At 37.0% G+C, this 24374-nt stretch overlaps 1 protein-coding gene across 2 annotated transcripts in view; it reads left to right on the plus strand.

Moving 5' to 3' along the window:
- Positions 1 to 18998, plus strand: part of FBXO28 (F-box protein 28) — a 65862-nt gene extending 46864 nt beyond the window's left edge. The window contains exons 4-5 of one of the 2 annotated variants that reach the window (XM_044001152.1): positions 6556 to 6751; positions 13208 to 18998. In XM_044001152.1, the coding sequence (XP_043857087.1) occupies positions 6556 to 6751; positions 13208 to 13602 (591 nt within the window). In that variant the 3' untranslated portion in view covers positions 13603 to 18998. The remainder of the gene's footprint in view (positions 1 to 6555; positions 6752 to 13207) is intronic. The other variant, XM_044001153.1, reaches the window with a different exon arrangement.
- Positions 18999 to 24374: the final 5376 nt, after the last annotated feature.

Consider the following 24374-nt stretch of genomic DNA (forward strand, 5'->3'; position numbering starts at 1 on the left):
GGTCTTTTCATAGCTCCCCAGGTCTGAACTCTGTATGTTTGTGACCCAGGTTTGAATCTATTGGTTTGTGAGTGGCTGTGTTTCAGTAAGCTATTGCTGTACTTAGTAACCGTTAGGCTGCTGGGAGATTCTGTAGGTTCAAAGCAACTGAACTCCTAGCTCCACTTTGGAAGGTCTCTTGCCCTGGTTTTTCCACTGCAGACTTAGTGGTAGGCTAAAGGTTAGAACTAAGTTACTGCTCTGCTCTTTTTCTCAGAGCCACAAAGCTAAGTTTCTGGAATTTGTGTGTAATACTCAACTAGGATCCCATGCTCAATTACAGCCACATCTCTCCACCCTGAATGTGTGACTTGGAACTCAGTAATAAGTGAGTTTATTTCTGTAACCATCTGTGTGTATGTGTTTTTTCTTCCGTTTTTTGACCAGTTCAGATGAGAGTAAGGTTCACTTAGTTGTCAGCCACTCCTCCCTATCCCATTCTTATTGTTTGTAGTGATGTCCACCTATCTATTTTGTGATATTAGGAAATAATAATAAGATGTTTTTCCATCCCCTCCCCTACTGTATTCCTCTTCCTTTCTCTTCCCAGTCTTATTTTATGATAATCAAGACGTAACAGAACTACTCCTAGGCCTTGTCTAATTAGAATCCCTCCATGACCCCTGATGATTATAGCTTTCAGAGGGGACCTACACATCATCTCCCCATATACAATGTCAGCAGTTTATCCTTGTTTAGTCATTTATCATCGTTCAATCTTATTTACTTTTTTAATGTTTCTTCTTTATGTTTCTCTGTGTTTGAACTTTAAGGTTTGTATGCAACTCTGGTATTATATCAAGAGTGCTTGAAAGTCCCCTTTTCATTAAAAGTTCCTTTTTTACCCTATAGGATTATACTCAGTTTTGCTGGGTAATTTCTCCTTGCCTAGAATCTATATTCTTTGCCTTCTGAAATATCACATTCCAAGCTCTCTGCTTCTTTACAGTGGTGGCTGCCAAATGGTGTATAATTCTGATGATAGTTCTTCAGTACTTGAATTCTTTCTTTGTGGGTGCTTGCAGTATTTATTTATTTATTTGTTTGTTTATTTATTTTGCCTGGAAACTCAGGATTTTGGCTATAATGTTTCTGGGAGTTTTCTTTGGGGAATTTATTTTGGGAGGTAACTGATGAATTCTTCCTATTTCCCTTTTGCTCTCTGATTCTGAGATATCTGGGCAGTTTTCTTTTAAGATTTCTTGAAAGACAATGTCTAGGCTCTTTTTTTGGTCATGGTTTCAGGTATTCCAGTGATTCTTAAATTTTTTTTCTCCTCCATCTATTTTCTAGATCATTTGTTTTTGAAAGCTATGAGACACCTTACATTTTCTTCTATTTTTTCCAATCTTTTTATTTCATTTTAATATTTCTTGTTAGCTCATGGAGTATTGACTTACCATTCAATCAGTCAATCAATAAACATTAATTAAACATCTAATAATAAGGTAGCAGGCACTCCAAAACACTGAAACTATCCCCTTTATCATTTCTTATAGTATAATACTATCCTGTCATCTTCATATATTATAACTTCTGCAGCCATTCTCCAGATGATGGGCATTCCCTCAGTTTCAAATTCTTTGTGAAGAGCTGCTATAAATAGTTTTGTACCTATAGGAACTTTTCTTCTTTCTTTAATCTCTGGTCTGTAAAAATGATTCACTGTGATTTTTTTTTCTCATATTTCTCCATCAGGATTCTGTCTGGTCCATTTTCTAGATCTATTTGGAAGAGTTTTGTGTGGGGAACTCACTATACTGTTTCCTGCTATTCTGCCATTTTGGCTCCACCTCCAAAACCTTACTATGTTAACTTTTCTAATGATGATATAAATGTATGTTATAACAACACTTAATATACCAATTCATATGTATGAAAGAAGCAAAAACAAATTGAATTTAATGGTTTGGGGTTTTTTTTTGGTGAGGCAATTGGGGTTAAGTGACTTGCCTAGGGTCACACAGCTAGTAATTGTTAAGTGTCTGAGGCCAGATTTGAACTCAGGTCCTCCTGACTCCAGGGCTGGTGCTCTATCCACTGCACCACCTAGCTGCCCCAAATTTAATGTTAAATAAAGTAATGAAACCATGTTGGCAAAGTTATGTGAAACCAGCATTCAGTTACATCTTTGGTAAGACTATAAATTAATATTTTTCAAGATCAGTAATATTACAAAACTAATTGTAGCTCCATTGACCCTAAGGATATAATTAAAATTTAAAAAAAAAACCCTTAGCTTGTTCCAATATAGTCCTAACTGCTTTATTTGTAATAGAGGAAAAATAGAAAACAATCAGTATGTCAAATGAGAAATGGACAAATTAATTGTCATATGTCAATGTAGAGAGATGTTTGTCATTAGGCAATTTTAAAATGAAAATTCAAAGAACATGAAAAAGCACAAAAAGAGCAAAAATGGAATAGCAACATATTCAGTGACTACAACCATTTAAAGGGAAGAAATTGTATATGTATATGGTTTTAAAAGGACAAATCAGAAGAGAACACTAAGAGGATGTTTTCAAAGTCCTAAATATGTTTATTATTAAATAGTTCTGATTACGTGATTATAAGAGAATTCATTTTTGTTTAATTATTGTGCTGTGACGTATTTTAATGTATTTAAATAGTCAGTGCTCTTAACATGTCCTCTAGGTGTTAACTGGTTTAGACGTGTCAATCTTTCCTTAACAAGGTGGCAATAAGGAGAGCAATACTCTTAACATGGCTCTCCCACCCCTTGGAGGTTAGTTTTTCCTTAAGAGATATTGAAACCATCCAATCAATACTTGAGTGACTCAGGGGCCTAAAGGCTTAGGCTATTGACATCACTACCTGGTCTCCTAAGTATAAAACAGCCCCAGAGTAGGGGCGGCTAGGTGGCGCAGTGGATAAAGCACCGGCCCTGGATTCAGGAGTTCCTGAGTTCAAATCCGGCCTCAGACACTTGACACTTACTAGCTGTGTGACCTTGGGCAAGTCACTTAACCCCCACTGCCCTGCAAAAAAAAAAAACAAAAAACAAAAAAAAACAGCCCCAGAGGAACCCAGGCACTTTCTGATGTTTGGCCAATTGACCAGAATGGGCAGCTTGGACAGAAGAGCTTCATTAAGCTGAATCAACTCGAGGTGTCCACAATCCTTAGCCTTGTGCAATATCCCTCTTGCTATGGCTAAGTAAATCTCCTTTTGTTGACTGTTGAATTTTGTTCCAGAATCAAGCATGAACAAACTACAAAGGGACTGCCCTGAGTCAGGCCCAGTCAAGAAGAGACAAATGGGATTCAGAGAGACCTCTGATATGAAATGGGGCAGCAGCAGGAGTGGCCAGAACAGTGGCCAGGGAGAAGGTTGGAGGAGCTGAGGACAGAGCACCCCAAGTCAGAGATTAGGCCAACATAGAAGAACACATAGAATGTTCACTATGAACCCAACTCACTCCAAAAACCGTTTATCTTGAGGTCTTCAGATAAAACTAGTGTTCTGAAATCACAACTCCCAGAAGAGTAATGGGAATCTCTTGTACTTTAGGGTCATGGTAAGCCTTCTGAGGGTTTACCATTCTCATCTTTTTATTTTTATCGTTTGTTATAATTCGGTTGTTGTGAAATCGTTTAGTTGTGTCTGACTCTTTGTGACTCTATTTGGGGTTTTCTTGCCAAAGATACTGGAGTGGTTTGCCATTCCCTTCTCCAGTTAATTTTATAGAAAGGAACTAAGGCAAACAAACAGGGTTAAATGACTTGCTCAAGGTCACATAGCTAGTAAATATCTGAGGCAGGAGTTGAACTCAGGTCCTGCTGACTTTGGGCTGGCACTCTATCAACTGCACCACGTAGTTGCCCCCTTGTTATAATACTTCTAATCTGATTTTTTTTGTTGTTCAGCTGACTAAAAGTATAGAATCAATACCAGCTCTCTGGGCTGTCTAGTACAGACTTCTGGGACTCTGGGTGAGGGCCCTGCTCACATAGAGATAAATCTACATGAGGTAACAATAAACTCTTTGTGCCCCCTGTTGCCCTGACATAAGTGTTAAGTGGAAAAAGAGAAAAAGGGAGATGCAGAACATATGACAGTGTATATCCTATCTGGCCACCAGAGGTCTCTACTCCAAGAAATGACCTGCAGGGAAAAGATTTGCAGGCTTAGTGATTTCAGGAAAGAAAGATATGGCAATATACGCTTTTAATGCACTGGCCCAGCACTAATTACTCTCTCCCTATTTGTGAGATTAGACTCCTCACTTCTCTGAAGATACCAGAAACTTAAATGGGGAGGAAATCTCAGAAGTTTCCGTTGAAAGACAGGGTTGCCCAAATGTCTGACTCCTTTTCCTAAGACTAGCAAGCAGCCTTATGCTGGGAAAGAAGTATTTTAATTATTTTGCCCTTCCCCTATATACAGATGTTGTTTTGACTGTAATCTTATTGAAGTTGTAAAATTGAACTTCCATTTTATTCTTTTTGCTTGCCTATTTTGCATGCTAAATTCTAACTTGTGAAATAAGCTGTGTTGCTATCTTACTTTGCATTATAAAATATTTTATTAAATGTTCTCCAGTAGAATGAAGGAAACTTTAAACAGGAGGAAAGCTAAAGTAAAAGAATGATAACCCAAAGTAGGACAGAGTAATAAATTAAATTTCAGGTTATCTGGGATCCAGACAGTGAAGACAAATGATGATTTTTTTCCCTCTGCACTCTATTTTTATGAGAGGCAAATGATGATTGAAACCCCCTACCAATGCCAAGAAAAATCTGATTTAGAAGTTTATTTCAAAGACAAAAAACAAAAAAACAAACCCATAATTTGCTGTCTAAGGAACAAACTACAAGATCCTGAAGTAGTTTGTATGTGATACAGTGTGTGTTTTATGGTATCACATATGTAGTACCTTAGGGTATTTAGGTAAAGTACTCTGGTTAACTATTTCCCCAACCGTAATTGTGATTTCAAGCCTTTGAATATACTTTAGATTTGAAGTAAAAATAGAAAATAGGTGCCATTTATTTTCCTTTGTTCTACCTGGAGTACCCTGTACTTCCTAATTCTTTGCCATATGCCCCTCCCAGCAGCCAGACCTTCCTTCCAAAATCTACTCTCAGTTGCTGCTTCGGAAGGGTTAGTGCTGCCCTGAATGGTAAGAACATAAAAGCGTAAGAACTATCACAGTGGGTTCGATCTATGGTCCCTATAGTCCAGGATTCATTCTCAGATGGGGAGTCTATTAAAAAAAAAAAAAAGGTATCTGCTCTTCTAAATCTTTAAGGCTTGGGGGGGCAGCTAGGTGGCGCAGTAGATAAAGCACCAGCCCTGGATTCAGGAGTTCCTGAGTTCAAATCCGGCCTCAGACACTTGACACTTACTAGCTGTGTGACCTTGGGCAAGTTACTTAACCCTCATTGCCCCACCCCCCCCAAAAAAATCTTTAAGGCTCTTCTTTTCCTTTCGCATTAAAACTCAGCATCTGCTGCTCTCCTGAAGGACAGAAACATGAGATACCTATAAAAACCTGATCAATCAATTAGTAAGCTTTTCATGTCTAATGACTTGTAGGTTTTGTTTGATTTTTATTAATATTCATATATTGCCTGATACTTCTAAATCTGCCTTAGTTTCTTCTAAGCTCTGCTAATTTGCATAGCTTCCATAAATATATCCTATTCATTTTGAAAATCAAAAAGTAGGAATATCATTCGGTTGTAAGGTCAAGGACATTTGAATGATCTCTGACACTCCTTCCCCATATGACCCATGGGTAAGTGACAGCATTTTTACATGAAGTGTACCCAATTTTAATGTTTGTATGAAATTTGCTTTGGGCACTGAGTTAGTAGGGAAGGGTAAATAGCATATCCATCTGATACGTTTCTTGGAATTTTATCAGAAATTTATTTTTGTTCACATTAGGTTTTTCTCACATTTATTTTAAATGCCTTTGTAAAATACTGTGAAACAGGATCCTTAACCTTTTGTGTCAGAGATCCTCTTGGCAATCTCATGAAGCCTGGTGTCCCTTCTCAGAATAAGAAATAATAAATGAATGTAACATAAAATCCATGTGATTACAAAGGAAACCAATTATATTCAATTCTCAAATTATTATTTTAAAACCATTTCCTAGAACCCCTGCTGTAAAAGAATAATCCTGGCTCTGTCACCTGCTATCTCTTAACCTCTATGATCCATAGTGTTTTCCTCTGTAAAATAAGGAAACTAAGATTACATGAACTCTGGGGTTCCTTCAAACTTTAAATCTGTAATCCTCTGATTCTTTGATATATACTTCCTAATTCTGAATACTTATAGCTGGTTTGTACTGTCAGCACAAATTCATTTAAAAGTATGAATTTATCACAGTCTTGTGATAATGTACCTGAAAGAAACTAGCAGGTGATAGTGTGATAAATGGCCAATCCATTAATCACATTAGCAATTCTGGAGCAAATTACTCTTTCAATTTAATTATTTTTTAAAATCTAGAAAACTAATGAAAATTCATTATTTTAGGTAATTGATGAAATTTATCGTGTGCTGAGATATGTAAATTCTACCAGAGCCCCACAGCGGGCTCATGAAGTCCTCCAAGAGTTAAGGGATATTTCCTCCATGGCAATGGAATACTTTGATGAGAAGATTGTCCCAATTCTAAAGAAGAAGTTACCAGGATCAGATGTGTCTGGGCGACTCATAGGCTCTCCTCCAGGTATATACTATTTATATTGTATCAGATTTTCCACTAATATTTAACTGTAAGATTTTACTTAAAAGCAGTCTTTTCAAACCAAAATAGATACTGTGTAATTATAATGACTAAGCTTGACCCCAGAGAAGAGAAAATGAACTTCCCTCCTTTCTTTAGAAGTGGGAGAAGATACTGTGGGTATGGAACACTACAAATATTATCAGACTTGGTTGATATGGTAATTTTGCTGAACTGGGTTTTTAAAAAAATAATCTTTTTCTTTTTAAAAAATCTATGTATTTAATTCTATGTAAATATATTTAATTCTGTGTAGTGGGAAGGGATATTCTTGAAAATAAGTGATATGCTGTTTATGATCTTCTCCCCTTCTCTTCATCTCAAAACCATGTGACATCATACCCTACTCTGCTTCTTTCCACTAGTTTCTGATAATGAGATAGCCTCTCATTTTGCCAAGGCCAACCCCAAAACATATACCTTTGATCCTATCCCCTCCAGTCTTTTCCAGCAGATTGCCTTCTCAAACATCTCCCTTCTCTCTCTAATCTTTAACCTCTTTCCCTTTCTACTGGTTCCTTCCATATGCCCTTCAAACATGCCCAAGTATTCCCTACCTTAAAAAACCTTTACTATATGCTACCATTCCTTTATGCTATCATCCTCTATCTCTCCTCCATTCTCACCCAGACTCCTTGATAATCTTGTCTACACTCATTGCCTCTACTTCCTTTCCTCTTGCTTCTTAATCCTTTGCAGTCTAGCTAATAAGTTCATCACTTAACTAAAACTGATTTCTTCAAAACTACCAATAAATCTTAATTACCAGATTTGACGCCCTTTTCCCAAGCCTCATCTTTTTTTTTTTTTTAAATCTTGGTGCCCTTTGACACTGGATATTCTATCCTCACTGTCAACTGTGGGTTTCCCCAAGGCTCTGAGCTGGACTCTCTTGTCTATCCTGGCTACACTCTCACTCTTGGTGACCAAATTTAACCCTATACGATTTAATTATCAATTTTAAGATAAAATTCAGACTTACGTAAACAGCCTTAGTTTTTTCCTTAAGCTTTAATCCTGGGCATCATCAACTGCCTCTTGGACATTGGATAGACCCATAAGTATATCAAACTCAACATGTCCAAAACAGAACTCACATCTTTCCTATCAAACCCATCTTTCTTCCAAATTTACCCATTCTTCTCTTTAAGATTTATCATTTTAATGGTGTCCTTAACTCCTCACCCTCCTGTACCCTATTTCTCAATTCAACTTGCCAACTCTTGCCATTATTCATTTACAACATCCCTTATTTCAAACCCGTTCTCAGCCACCACCTTAGTTCAGTCTCTTATCACTTCCCCTCTAGACTATTGTAATGACCTCCTAATTGGACTCCCTACCTCAAAGGCTTCTCACCATTTTACTTCATTCTCTATATAGCTGTCACAGTCATTTTACTTTCAAGGAGATCTGACCATATCACTCGCCAACTCAGTCAACTTCAGTGGTTCCCTAATGCCTATAGAAAAAAACATCATTTCCTCTATCTTCTAAAACCTTTTATAACCTGGCCCTGATCTATCTTTCCAGCCTCACTGTGTATTTTATTTAACTACCTTGTATATATTTGTATTTATCCCATGTATACTTATCTATATAACTTGTCTCTCCCATTAGAATATAAACTTCTTAGATTTGGGATTAATTATTGTGTCCTCAGAGTCTACTAGCAGTGCCTGGCATATAGTAAAGACTTGTTGATTGACTGATGTAAAAATAAAATATATCAACAAAAATTGTATTAATTCAGCAAGAAAACCCTATTCTTTAATTTTAGTGTTTTCCCTAGAGACTACCTCAGGTTCAATTCCATTCTAAGAAAATCATCTTAGAACCTTTTGGACATTAATTATGAATATTAGTCTAGAGACTATGATTTCATTGATATAAGGACCTCCCAGGAGAAAAAACTTCCTCTACCAATAGAGGAGTTGCCTAGAGCACTGAAGGGTTAAGTGTCTTGCTCAGAGTCACCCACCAGTACATACTATCCAGGATTTAAACCGGATCTCCAAAGTCAGCTCTGAATCCACTAAGCCACACTGCCTTTGAATCAAGCACCAACTGTAATAACAACATAGGTTGGTAATTATTTTGAATAGTTTAGAATTTAATTCTGGTTGGGGAAAAGTAGGGAACTAAATGTCATTTTAATGTAACCACATTATAACATCATAACCCGGCCCCTTCTTCCCTTTCCAGTCTCTTTGCACTTTATTTTCTTCCACATAGTCTACAGAACTGCAGCACTAGCCTCCTTGTTCCTTGTTCAAGACCCTCCATCTTTCCACTCTGCATTTTAACTGGATGGTTCCCTCACATCTGGAATTCTCTTCCTCCTCATCTCTGCTCTGCCTCCTAGCTTCCCAGGTTTTCTTCAAGCCCCAGCTAAAATCCTACCTACTGTAAGAAGCCTTTCCTGATCCCCCCTTAAAGCTAGTTCCTTCCTTCTGAGATTATACCTAATTTACCCTGTATTTATCTTGTACTTACATAGTTGTTTTCATTTTATCTAACCCCTTTAAAATCTGAACTCCTCGAGAGTAGGGACTGTTTTTGCCTTTCTTTGTATCTGTAGCATTTAACGCAGTGCTCAAGATATATAAGCTTGAGATATATATATATATATATACACACATACATACATATATATATATAGTAAATAATTAGTGATTCGTCTGATCAAAGAAAAACTGTCATGGTATTGATTTTTGGTTAATATTTGCTATAACAGGTCAAGGTCCAAAAGGTATGATGGACTAATTTAAACAGCATGAAAAATGTTTATGATTGCTACTTCAGTGCTTTCATAAACTTATTAAAGGTGAAGTTTTTGGAAGAAAAGGGAAGTAGACCATGGAATAGCAGGAGGCTCGGAGAAAAGGCTTAAAGAAATACCATCAAGGGAAAGGAAAGTTTAGTATGTCTAGCAAATGATTAGTCCTGATATGGAAAATCAAGATAATAATAATAGTTCTTACTAGCAGGTGGAATTAACATTCAAATGGTTTCATTCTCAAGCATCTAGCTAGAAAAGAACACCAAATCAACCTCATTCTCTTGATGATTTCTCATGGGTTCAAACTATTATGTTGATATAGATCATGATCAGATCTCCATACAGAAGCTTTACCTCTCTCCTAAACTCCAGTCCCGCATCCCTGTCTGTTGGACACTTGCAACTGAATTGTTCTATAAGTATCTCAAACTTAACAATGTCCCAAAGAGAACTCATTATCTTTTCCCCAAAACCCTCTCTCTTCTTCCTATTTTTGCCATTTTGGTTGAGGGCACCACCATTCTTCTTGTTACCTACATTCACAATTTTGGAATCATCCTCAACTCTTCCCTCTCCTCCAGCCAAATCTTGACAGTTCTACTTCCACATTAATATCTCATATCCCCTCTTTCTGTCAGTTCACATAGCCACTGCCCTAAGTAAAGCCTTCATTGCTTCTCACCTAGAACAATCCAATAGGCTCCTGTTTGTTCTCCCAGCCTTTAGTCTATTCCTTTCTAGTCCATCCTCTTCATAACTGTCAAAGTGAAATTCCCTTTTCTCTTATTTTAAACATTTATTTTTACAAACATTTATTATCTTTCCCTCCTATTCCCCACAGCTGAAATCTTTTTTAAAACAAAAACCTACATTGACCATGTCCAAAAATGTATGTCTCTCTCTACGTTTTAAGTCCATCACCAATTTGGTAGGAAGTAAGTAGTTTTTCATCGACCAAAGTTCTAAAGTCTTTCATGGTTGTTTTTATTTATAATGTTGTTACTGTATAAATTATTTTAGTTCTGGGCACTGCACTCTGCCTTAATTCACAGGGATCTTCCCAGTTTCCTCTGAAATTATCCATTTAATCATTTCTTAGTTTACAATAATATTCCATTATATTCATATACCATTTTTGTTTATCCATTCCCCAGGTAGGTACCTCCTTAGTTTGAGGCTTCTGTGAAGAAACCAACTATGAGTATTTTTGTACATATGGGTCCTTCTTTATTTGATCTCTCTGTGGTATAGGCTTAGTAGTGATATAGCTTGGTCAAAGGGTATGCACAGTTTAGTAACTTTTTGGACATGGTTCCAAATTGCTTTCTAGAATAGCTGGACCAATTCACAAGTCTACCAACAATGTACTAGTATGCCTGTTTTCCTTTAGCCCCTCCAACATTTGTCAATTTCTTCTTTTGTTAGTTTTGCCTATCTGATGGATATTAGGTAGAACCTCAAGAGTTGCCTTGAGTTTCTCTAGTTATTAGTGATTTGTAGCATTTTATATGGTAGTTGATAGCATGGGTTTCTTCTTTTGAAAACTGCATTTGTGTATCCTTGGATCTGAGACCTTTATGATGAAATTTGCGAGAGATTTTTTTCCCCACTTAGCTGTTTCCTATCTAATTTTAACTGCAACTTTTAAATAATCAAAATTGTTGATTTCGTCTTCTCTAATTTTTGTTTAATCATGAACTCTTCTCCTATCCAAAAATCTGAAAGGCAATTTATTCCTTGCCCCTATAGTTTGATTATGATGTCACATTTTGTATTTGTCATGCATCCTTTTGTAATTTATCTTGTTTTACAATGAGAGATGTTGTTCTAAACTTAATTTCTGCCAATTTTTCCCAGAAATTTTTGTCAAAGAGTGAGCCCTTGCCCCAGTAACTGGGGCCTTTGGGTTTATGTTCCCATGTTTGTTTCAGTATGTTGTGTTCCTTAATCTGTTCCATTTATCGACCTCTCTTTTTTAACTAGTACTAAATCACTTCAATGATTACTGCTTTGTACTATATTTTGTGATCTAGTGCTAATGTCTGACCTTCCCCCCTTTTTTCACTCTTTTGAGATTTTTTACCTCTCTTCCCCTCCAGATGAATTTCATTATTTTCCTAGTTCTACAAAATAATCCCGTGATAGTTTGATTGGTGTAAGCAAAGTAAAATGTCTAAATCAGAGATCTAACCATATTACTCTCCTGCCCAAGAAATTTCCATTGTTTCCCCCCCCTTTTTTTTTTGTGGCAATTGGGGTTAAATGACTTGCCCAGGGTCACACAGCTAGTAAGTGTTAAGTGTCTGAGGTCAAATTTGAACTCAGGTCCTCCTGCCTCCAGGGATGGTGCTCTATCCACTGTGCCACCTAGCTGCCTCCATGGCTTCCTATTGCCAATAAGATAAAACACAAATGTCTCAGTTTGGTTTTTAAAACCCTTCCCATAGGGGCAGCTAGGTGGCACACTGGATAAAGCACTGGTCCTGGAAGCAGGAGGACTGAGTTCAAATGTGACCTCAGACACTTGACACTTACTAGCTGTGTGACCCTGGGCAAGCCACTTAACTCTCATTGCCCAGCAAAAACAAAAACAAAAAACTTTCCTCATCTGCCTTCAGCCTACCTTTCCAGGTGTGAAAAAACCATGGGAATTTCATGGTTCCAGCTCTTGGCACATAATAAGTGTTTAATAAATGCTTACTGAATTGAACATAATCTTATCCAGATACAGAAAGGTATCCCAGCCCTATATGGTCTACTTAAACAGCAATGTAAGAAAGCAGAAAAAGAGTACTAGGCTTAGAGAGCTACATTTTGGTCCCAGCTCCCTCACTAGTTGTGTGTGCTTAGATAAATGACTTCACCTCTCTGGCCTCACCTTCCTTATCTGTAAGAGAAGTGGTATGAATGTGGTGATTTCTAAGGTCACTTCTAGCTCTAAGAGTCACTGACTGATTCCATAAGTGAAAGGTCTGTGTAAAATGTAAGCTTATTGTTTAATGGGGTTTATACCTTAAATGGGATTAAGTGATGTAATGTTTGTGTTTTATGATATTCACCTATTTTATAACAACAATTCCAATGCCAAATGTCTTCCCCAAACTCCCTAGACTATCAAAAACTGTTATGGTCCTGTATAGCTTATCCATTACATATCCTTTCCCTTGGCTTAGAAGTTGGTTGTAGTCTTCAGACATAATTCTTATTGCATCCTGCTGATATCCCTAAAGGCCTGTGTGTTCATTTCAGTAAATCATTTTACTTTTATTAAATAGTTCTATTTCCCAGTTTTACTTGTAGTTTTTTATAAAATTGAGCAATTGCTAAAGTAGTGACAGTGCTTACAAGTTTTACTTTCACAAATGTCATTAAATTTTTTTCTACAATCTAAATATTGCCATGATAATTTGGAGCTTTAGAATTTAAAACTAATTTACAAAATCAGGTTAACCTGCTTATTTGTACTGTATAGGCTAAGTACATTATGTAGAGCTAGAAATGAGAAGAATAGAAGATAGTATTCAAAGAGCCTTGGTTATATCAAGTATTCATTCTATAGAAACTAACCTTTTAAGAAATGATTAATTTGTGTCTCTTATAACTGTCTCTTGCCACAGTTCCAGGACCTTCTGCAGCCCTAACAACAATGCAGCTCTTCTCCAAACAAAACCCTTCGAGGCAGGAGGTCACTAAACTCCAACAGCAAGTGAAGACAAATGGTGCTGGTGTGACTGTACTTAGGCGTGAAATTTCTGAGCTTCGCACTAAAGTGCAAGAACAACAGAAACAGCTTCAAGATCAGGACCAGAAACTGCTAGAGCAGACCCAGATCATAGGGGAACAGAATGCTCGTTTGGCAGAGCTGGAACGAAAGCTTCGAGAAGTCATGGAAAGCGCAGTAGGAAATTCCCCAGGGTCTGGGCCAAGTGAGGAGTCCCCTCGGAAACGGAGAAAGGCAGTGGAAGCCATAGACTCTCTTAGGAAATCCAAACGCCTTCGAAACAGAAAATAACTTGAAGTTCACTTATAGCTCCAAAGGGCACGGCTTGGCAGCCTGTGCAGTCAGGCTCACGCGGATCCTTGGGTTCAGCAGCATGGCGTCCTTTAGGCTGCCCAGTCTTCAGAACACAACTTAGACTTTGACATTTACTCATTGTTGGAACGTTGCCCCCCTTTCTGTCTGGGTGGACTGATGCACAGGATGTTTTTAATTTGCAATAGATTTGTACTAACTAGATTCACTCTATCATGTTTTGAGGAGTTAACCTTTTTCTCTGTGCAGATGATGTGTTAAAGTAAATTTATTTGTGTTTCTGCATATATGCACATTAAATAAGGATCTTAAATAAACCCTATCTTGACAGACTAGAAATTAAGTTTAAGTACAGAAAATGTCCTGTTCACTTGAAAGAAAAGACCTACTTTTTAAATGGACACTATCTTGTATAAAAAACAAGTCGACTTTTTGTTACAAGTGACCTTTGTCTGGAATGTCTGAAAAGTAGTTAATGCTTTTTGGTATCAAAGTAATGGGTGATTGAAAAGGACTTCTACAGTATTGACTGCAGAAGAGACCTCTACAGTATTGACTATATATTTTTGTAGACTACTGGCAAGGGACTCATCCAGCGATTATATACACAGTTTCAATTCTCTGTTGGAACCAGGTCCTACATTTGCATGGATAGATGCATGCACTGCCTTTTCAGCTCACTCAAGAGCACTTGCACTGGTATTGACTTTGAACCTCTAGATTTTCCCATTGATAAAGAAGCTTCTAAGTTTTTAGTTCCCTAGTTAACATCCACTCTCATTACAGCAGGCAGAGGTGAGCTTGAGCCTTTAATGGGGAAATGCACCAGTTCATTTGACCTCCATTTATATGGGGGTTGAACAGTACTGATGCCTGTTGCATTATCCATTCTCTAGAGAGTTCAAGTACTCTGGCTAAGGCAGAAACCCAACTTTTAAGGCTCTTTTTGTATATGTAGGACCTCTGGTTACTAGTACTGTCTTATTACACTACTGTGTCAGCCCATAGGTCAAAATGTGATGACTGAGTAGTGGACACTGCTTATCTGTATAACTCATCAGTAAAGCAAAGTCCATTCAGGAAAATGGTTGTACGATGAAAAGACATTTACATAACTTCATTGGGGGAGGGGAGAATAGCCAGGGGAAGCTTTTTAATACTAATAACTATATTCAAGCTTTCCTTATCCTAAAACTTTAAACAAAAGCTTTAATTTCTTTTGCACTCCTGTTTTAAACTTGTAACTGGAAAAGCATGTCTTGCACTGTTCAATCTTCTGATTGGTCACCTTAACAACCTCTATGTTGTTGTGTACAGTGATTATTTTTCCCAGTTGTATATTTTTGAAACATTATACAGTTTTATTTTTTAATGTACTAGATAGCTATCATTTGACTTAAAAATTCTTTTAAGCAACTGTTGCCTTTGGGCTTCAGTGAAATTAAAGTGCATTTAGGTGTAGCATGGAAAAATCTCTATTTCCTTGTGGGAAGTTTGACATCTAAATTAAGTCTAAGGTATGGGTAAGAATCTTAGCTTAATAAAGCACAAGGTTACCACCTTTTTTGCATCCGTCCAATGTTATGAGGTTATACTTCTTAGTAATTAACCCAACAAAAGTAAAATTTTTCCTCTCCATTCATAATTCTCCTTAAATTTGTAACAGTAGTACCTAACTTGGAAAGCCCATTTACAATGTATGTTTTAAGTAAGGATCCCTAATAGCTAAGCTCCTCGTGATTTTTTTTTAGGGAGATATAAACTAACAATTTCCAAAAAACATATTTGTCAACACAGATAAAAGTCCCAGATTGGAATTCATCTCAGCTAGTTTTCTTTTTTGTTAACAAATTATCTGTAATGTCATAGCTGGGGTGGAAGCCTGTTGAAATACTTTATGGCCTTTGCTAAAGACTGCTTTTCTAGAATTCAGGAGACTTTGTTTTAAGTAACAGAATACATATTTATCAATTATGATGATTATGCATTTAACAGTCTTAGTTTTTTATTAAGATGAATACTTTAACAGGTCTTAATGAATTACAAAAAGTCTATACTCCTGGGAAAGGTTTGTTTGGTACACTATCCGCTTCAGGCTTCACCATGATTGAATTTTTATTTCTTAACTCACCTCCATTCTAACCTTCCTCTGTTTCTGTAGAATGTCCTGAGTATATCTAGGCTGTTTGACCATTACAGCCTCCCCTTAGTGGATATGAACAGGTGGTTTTTGTAATAAGCAATCAGCATATTAGAAAATAGCTGATGATCAACAAATCACAATTTCTAACATTAAGCACATTAAAACCAGATCAAGCCAGTTTGCTGTTTACAAATTACCCTTCCATGGTGTTTCCATCATATTGCAGAAATGTTTTTTAACTACAAGAGCAAAAGCAACATCCTTTAATTCTAAGGAAATCAGCTCTTGTATGCTGTTTATAATTTTTTGTTGGATGCTACTTGTTTTGAGCAAAAAGTCCTCTTAAAAGGAATTTAAAATTTTTTTTCCTCTTTTATTGGGATTTTGGACATTTAAATTTAGCACTTTCTGAATTGCATTTGTTAACAGACTTTTACATAAGGGAGAAAGGAGTGGGGTAGGCACTGCAGACACCATTGCTCATTTTTTTTAATTGCAAAAATTCTAGGAAACTGAAAAAATAAGATAGGAGATTTTTGTGTACATTTCTGGAAAACACTAATTACTTTGATCCACTAAAAGTTGATGATACATTATATATACAGTAATTTCATGAAAGCTATCATATTTTCCTGACTTGTCATTAACTTGAATGGTAAACAGTATAATATAAGTATGTTGTACTAGGAAATCACTTGTCAGAATAAATAAGTTTGTACTGCAGTATCCCAGCTGTTTTCCAGAGCCTTTTCCAGGAGAGCTTACTTCTCATTGAAATTATTTTCTTTTTATGGACCACACTCACTAGTAAGTTCATTATGCTAAAATGAATTTTGAGGTATAATATGGAAAAGGCATTCACAAATTTAGGATTTTCAGCTCTAGGGTCCTTTCTTTCTCGGTGTTTTTCTATGTGGACATTATTTATTTCCTTATGAGGTAGTTTACAAATTTCATGTTATGAAATCTATGTGCATTATTTTTTCAAGCTCTTGGTTGGGAGAGGCAGTGTGGTTCAGTAGAAAGGGTACTAGATTTAGAGTCACAACACCTGGTTTCAAGTCTTAACTGCTACCTGTGTTACTTTGGGCAAGTCACTTCACCTGTTAGCCTCAGTTTCCTAATTTGTAAAATTAAGGCTTTTGACCAGATGATCTTTAAAATCCTTTCCTACCCTGAAGCCTAAGTTCTCTTCTTGTGTTTGGGCTCCACAGATGACAGAACAGACATTTGAACGTGTTACTAATCATATTTTTTTAAAGACCCCCTGTAAGATTCCCTGAAACTCAACTTGATAGTCACTATTGGAAGCAACTTTTTCTATAATCATGTTTTTGTTTTTGTTTTATAGTATTGAACTTTTACAGAAGCTGGCCTTAAACTACTTAGTAGCTCCAAAACAGATAAGCTTTTGACCTAAATATTAAAATGCTAAAGGAAATATTCCGTTTGGCTCCCAACATAGGTAAGGCATGGAAGGAAAGTAATGCTTAAATCCAGTGAGCTAAAAGAAATGTTACAACTTACTGAGTGAAAATAGATGAATGGCACATGAAAAGACTGTGTAATTTGCATTACATCTGCTTATGGATCATCAAGTCAATGATACTGTTTGACTGCATTATTTATGCCATTTCACAACCTGCACTTTAATCTCCAAAGAAACTAAATGCACAATATGCTGGCCAATTAAATTAGTTTTTTGGAGGTGACTTCCTTTTTTAAGTTTTTATTCAATAGCTATAATCATTTCTGAGAATACTTATATATTGCCCTATTTCAAACAGCATGTAAGTTTGTGGTGTTAGGAAAGTGAAAACAACATAAATCTTAAGACTTAGTGCACAACATAATATCTTTATATCCAGTTCTGTATATGCTTGGGTACCCTATTATCAGGCACCTTTAAAAATCCATGCTAGAAATAATTGTTGAGGTTAGAAATTAAAAGTTCCCTGAAAAGCAACTTTCTGTACAGGGAGGAAGCTCAGAAGTCTGGTCATGCTCTGAAACTCCTTGGATATGGTTAGCTTCTAGTGATAAAAGTGTAGCTTTTTCAACCCTGCCAATCGTCTTTATTACCTTGGTCCCATTTCCTCAACCAAGAAACCAACATTTTCTTTGAAATCAAAAGGGTAATAATGAAAGTTACCCTATAAAAGCTGCATAGCAACTGATTGACTGTTCTTGACTTTGATTAGTAAAGGCTTTTAATAATAATAATCATGTTGATAAAATGAGTACATTGGTGATAAAATTGCAGGCTGGAGCCAGGTTATTTTGATTGATCAATGTTGATGTCGCCTCCATCTATGCAGAAAGCAACCCCTCCATGCCTTCTCAACCTGTGCAATTCCTGTCAATATCTTTCCTGAAGTCCTCCAGAGAAGATCCATCCATAGAGTGCCCTGTAGGCCTTCTTCTAGGTTTGTTTGTTTTTTTAATGTGATCAATGTAGCACTCAGGCTATCCATTTCTTGTCTTTCCATCTTGCTACATGACCAGCCTGCTTTTTGCATGTTGTCACGAATGTTTTTTATACTATTATTTCTCATGGGCAAGTCATTGTTGACAATATGCTGCAACCTAATTATACTTATTCTGTATCTTTCTGTTGCCCTTTTTGTTTTCTTATAATTTTGACCCTTCCAAATCTGATTCATAATCTACAGCCATATAACATCAGTAGATAATATTGATGTTAAAAATATGGATTTTGGCAGCACCAAACAGTTAGGAATCATTGAAAGTACTGCATGATTTCCCAAATGTGATCCAGCAGAGTCTCTTCTTCCTGCTTAATTCTGGGCTGAGCTCATTGTCCATACTAGTCTTTTGAAAATTGGCCTTTTACACCCCCTAAAATATGTAAAAGTTCATATGTCCCAAAAGTTTGTATTGAGTTCCTAATGTGTGGTGAATATTAAAACTAAACTTACTGGTCTTAATCAGAAAGGACATGTGAGATATTATAAGTATTGATGTGTTTTTTAGGTTCTTTGACCTTATAGAATATGTGGTCCTTATTCAAAGTCATACCAAAGGACATTACTGGTCATAAGAGTATAACATTTTTTATGTGGTACCATTTCTGTTTACCTGTGTCACAATGAACTAGAGGTTTAGTTTCTGGCATTTTAAATGTTTGTGACCTAATGCAATCATTGGAAAAGTGAAAAACACCTCCCAGGCATACATCAGGGTACTTCAATAAATGTGTTATTACCAGTTATAAGTGTATTTTTATTTCGTACACAAAAGAAAATGGAGATAAACTGTCCCTGCAGATACCTTATTGTTAAAATCTGTGACCTAAGACTCTTAAAAATGGGCAGGGGGTGGGGGTGGGGGTGGGGTGGGGTAAAAAACATTTGAAAGATGAATAGCAGTGAACTTAATGACAATATATTCAAATTCCTTAGATTCATTCCTGGCTCAGAAGAAAAACTGTTAAGGTTCCTAGAACCAAAAGGAGCAAGACATGCACTTAACATAAAACCAAGAAATACCAGTTTTGTGCAATGTAGCAACCACCTCCAAAATATATTTCATAGGATTCTCTCCTTGATGGTGGATTACTTAGGACTAAGGTCCATGAGAAAAAGAAATACTCTAGCAGCAGCTATACCGTGGGATGTGCTTTTCCTATTTGCCTAGTTAGATGTTCAAATTAGAGACCAGGGATGTCTAGCACCATTGCTTATTCTAGTCATTTGAACATCCCAGAAAGTATGAAAATAGAGTGGCAACTGCTGTTACATCTTGGATTTCAGGAGGCTCATAATAAATTCTACTTCTCCACATACAAAGTGGAAAGAGAGTGATCCTATGAATTTTTCATTGGGAAACCAAATAGCCTACCCTTTTTTACCTTTCTTTTAAAAATATGAATTTTGTGTTCTCAAAAAATATTCCTATGCTGAATTGGACATTGATGATCCTCTAGAATAGGAAAAAATGCAATTTAAGAATCACTGAAAAGAATAATAATAAGAGCAAATACATTAAGAAGTGGAGTCCTAAATATGTTGTATCTACATCTAAACTTATAGGCTTTCAGCTTTTATCAGGGTCTACTTTAGATTTACCATTTCATGAGCTTTATTATATTCATAGAACTGGAAGTTACCTTAGAGATAGAAAGAAAATAGGTTTAGTGATTTACCCAAGACTGCACAGCTATTAAGTGGTAAAGCTAGAATGAAAATCCAAGTTTGCCCACTCCTCATTCACAACACTTTCTTATCCCTTGCTTCAAACTTGGCAAAAAGCACCATACACTGAACCAAGTGGGAATTTGAGGAATCAGAAAAGCTCAGTCTCAGAGTTGGAAGGGACCTCAGAGATCACCTAATCCAACCCATGCCTAAAGTAGTCACCCAGCCTTTGCTGAAAACCCACAACCTAACAAGGCAACTCTTTCTACTACAGGATTGCTAATGGTTAGGTAGCCTCTCCTTGTATAAAACTTGCATCTACTTCTGCTACTTTTACAATTGCTCCCAGTTCTGCTGCCTGTGCTAAAGTAAAACAAGTTTAATCTGCTTTCCAAGTGAGTCCTTCAAAAACTTGAAAACTGGGGGGCAGCTAGGTGGCGCAGTGGATAGAGCAGCACCAGCCCTGGAGTCAGGAATACCTGAGTTCAAATCCAGTCTCAGACACTTAACACTTACTAACTGTGTGACCCTGGGCAAGTCACTTAACCCCAATTGCCTCACTAAAAAACAAAACAAACAAACAAAAAACTTGAAAACTTTCAATAGGTCTGACCATGTCAGTCCCTTGCTCAATAAGCCCCAGTGGCTACTTTCCTGTTGTCTCTAGAATCAAACACAAACTCTTCTGCTTAGCAGTTAAAGCCCTTGACAATCTGAGTATAGCTAACCTTTCCAGGCCTATTATACGGTATTTCTATTCACTCACACTCTGGTCCAACCAAATTGACCTTCTTGCTATTTCTCACAGAGAATGTTCCATCTCCATCACCATACTTTTGTAGAGGCTGTCTGCCAAGCCTGGAATGGACTCACTCCTCATCCCCACTTCTTAGGATTGCTTTCTTCTTTCAAGACTCAGGCCAACTGCCACCTCCTTTGCAGTTCTGAACCATCAGAACTTCCCATCTGGCTGACAGTGCTAAGGCCAGCAACAGTTTAGTTGCTTAGACTCAAACCCAGGTCAAGAAACTGCAGTTTACACTAAGCAAGATAAGGTGATGTCCTGGATAGGACCATTTTGGCAGCACTGAAAGGTTGCAAGTCCCTAGCCTAAGCTGTCCCCAAAAGCCTGAAATAGCACAACACTGCCCATGAAAGCAACTATAGGACTATAGTCTAGACCTTCCCTCCATAATTGCACAGAGCCTGGCCCTAACCCAAAGTCCAAAGAAGTCAGATTGGAAGAACGAACAAACAAACAAACAAATCCTATCTTTAAAAGCTATTATTATTATTATTATTATTATTATTATTATGGGGTGGCTAGGTGGCACAGTGGATAGAGCACCGGCCCTGAATTCAGGAGTACCTGAGTTCAAATCCCACCTCAGACACTTGACACTTACTAGCTGTGTGGCCTTGGGCAAGTCACTTAACCCCCATTGCCCCACAAAAAAAAAAAAAGCTATTATTATTATTATTGGTCTTATGTCACTCAAGATATAAACTCAGAAGTGAATGATTCTAGAACATCTATAAGCTAAGCCTCAAAGTAAAACACATTGTGGGCAAAAATTCAACATGATTTCCTACAAGATATAAGAGTTTTGAAAAGTTTAAAAAATGTTTTTATCAATAAAATGAAAGCATTGGAAAAGAAATTAAAACTATGGAAGAAAGAATTGGAAAAAATAGTTGAGCCCAAGAGGTACAAAACCTTATCCCCAAGCATCAAGCTCCCTGAAAATTAAAATGGACCAAACAGAAGCTGATGACTCCATGAGAGAAATAAACTATTAAAGTAAAAATTACTGAAAAAATAAAAGAAAATGTATGTAAGGTTTCTTATGCTAAAAACAACTGACCTGGAAAATAGATGAAGGGGACAGGGTGGGGATAGTGGTGGTATAAGAATTATTGAATTATCTGAAAGCCATAACAACAAAAAAAGAGCCTAGATAACACCTTCAAGAAATCTTAAAAGAAAACTGCCCAGGGGCAGCTAGGTGGTACAGTGGATAAAGCACTGGCCTTGGATTCAGGAGGACCTGAGTTCAAATCCAGCCTTAGACACTTGATACTAGCTGCTTGACCCTGGGCAAGTCACTTAACCCTCATTGCCCTGCAAAAAAAAAAAAAGAAAAAAGAAAAAAGAAAAGAAAAGAAAACTGCCCAGATCTCTTGGAACCAGAAGGCAAAGGAGAAATAGAAAGAATCCAATAGTTAACTCCTGAAAGAAACCCCCAAATGAAAACTCCCAGGAACATTATAGCTGAAATCTGGAGCTTCCAGGTCAAACAAAAAATACTGCAAGTACCCAGAAAGAGAGAAGTCAAGTACTGAAGAATTACAGCCAGAATCGTGCATAATTTAGCAGCCACAAAAATAAATGAAATTTAAAAAAAATTTTTTAAATAATAATTAATTTAGCAGCCACCACTATAAAGGGTTGGAAAGCTTGGGATATGATATTCCAGAAGGATTCTAGGATTCTAACCAAGAATAACATCCAGCAAAATCAAGTATAATCCCACTGGGTGGTTGGGCGGGGGTTGGGGGGAGGGAGAGAAGGGGGAGGCGCATGGATCTATAATAATAATAAAGGACTTCCAAGCATTCCCAATGACCTGACCATGGCTGTGTGGAAACTATGAGGTTCAAACACAAGAGTTAAGAGAAACAGAAAAAGTAAACATGAATGAACAATGATAAAGGGCTAAATAAGTAAAAACTTGCATTCGAATAAGAAGAGGTGATACGTGTGCCCTCTCTGAGCCCAGTCATCGTCAGGAGCCATACAGGAAGTCTGATCAGATAGAATGACTAGGAGTTTTTCTGTTATGTCTTGACCTTGAAAGGAAAATAGAAAGAAAAAGGAAGAGAAATACATTGGTAGGTGGGGAAGGAAGGAAAGGAAGATAAGAGAAAAACATCTCAAATAATTGGGATCAAAGGCTATAAATACAAGGAGGAAGGAGTCGGGATGACAGCTAATACTTGAACCTCACATGTGAATTGGATGAAGAAGAGTAGAATACACCTAAACGTACACAGAGTTGGGTATAGAAATACATTTTACAAAAGAGGGAAATAGGAAGGAAAGGGAAGAAGGGGAAATAAGAGGGAGAATAGATTAAAGGAGGATTAACCCCAAAGAAACTAATTGTAAGGATCTACACAATGAATTTATAGTTCTTTTTGGCAAAGATTTAGAGTCTGAGGGGTGGCCATCAATTGAGAATAACTGAACAGGTTATGGCACATAAATGTGAAGAAATACTATTGTGCCATAAGAAATATGAAGGCATAATTTCAGAGAAAACTGGGGAGACTGATATGAACTGATGAAGAGTGAGAGCAGAATCAGGAGAATAATTTATACAATGGCAACAATATTGTAAAGATAACTTTGAAAGACTTAGGAACTCTTATCTGCGTCATGACCAACCTGGATTCCAGAGGACTATAAATGAAATATGCTATGTACCTCCTGATAAGGATGTGAAAGATGTATGTGTGTATACAGATGTTACATATTAATATACACAGAAATGTTCATTATATATAACAGACATAAATGTGTATATATATATATATAAACTTTAGACATGGCATATCTCTCTATATATAAACTATATATATATTTTACATATAATATGTTAATATTATATACATAAACATCCACTATCTATAATACACACATAAATGTGTGTGTGTGTGTGTGTGTGTGTGTGTAAACTTTAGAACTGGCCAATGTGGATGTTTGTTCTGGGTGACTATAGACATGTTTATAACAGGGGTTTTGTTTTTCTTTCATTCTCAATCAGGGTAGGGCAGGGAAGAGAGGGGTGGATTTTTGCTCATTGAAAAAAAATTTTAATTTTTTTTTAAAGGATCTTCTTATAGAAGGTGGGCCTTTAGCTGAGACTTGAAGGAAGTCAGGGAAGTTAGGAGGGAGAAATGAGGGTGGAAGAGTTCTAAGCATGGGAGACAGCCAGTGAGAGGCAGAGTTGGGAGACACAGTGTCCAGTTGGAAAAAAGGCGAGGAGGCCAGTCAGTGTCACTGGATTTCAGGGAGGAAGATAGCAAGGTGTCAGCAAACTGGAAAGGTAAGAAGAGCCCAGGTGATGAAATCCTTTAAGAGTCAAACAGGATTTTCTATTTGATCCTGGAAGTAATAGGGAGCCACTGGAGTTCACTGAATAAAGGAATGACAAGGTCAGATCTGAGCTTTAATAAGCTCAATTTGACAGCTGAGTTGTGGGGGGACAGCTGAGGCTGAGAACCCAACCAACAGGCTATTGCAATAGTCTAGGCATTCGGAGAGGGGCCTGCACCAGAGTGACGGCAGTGTCAAAGGAGAGAAGGGGACGGACAAGAAAAAAATATTACTCAGGTAGAAATCACAGGGCTTGGACTACTCATTTGATATGAAGGATGAGAGTGAGGAG

Source organism: Dromiciops gliroides, chromosome 4, assembly GCF_019393635.1.
Source record: "Dromiciops gliroides isolate mDroGli1 chromosome 4, mDroGli1.pri, whole genome shotgun sequence".
NCBI lineage: Eukaryota > Metazoa > Chordata > Mammalia > Microbiotheria > Microbiotheriidae > Dromiciops > Dromiciops gliroides.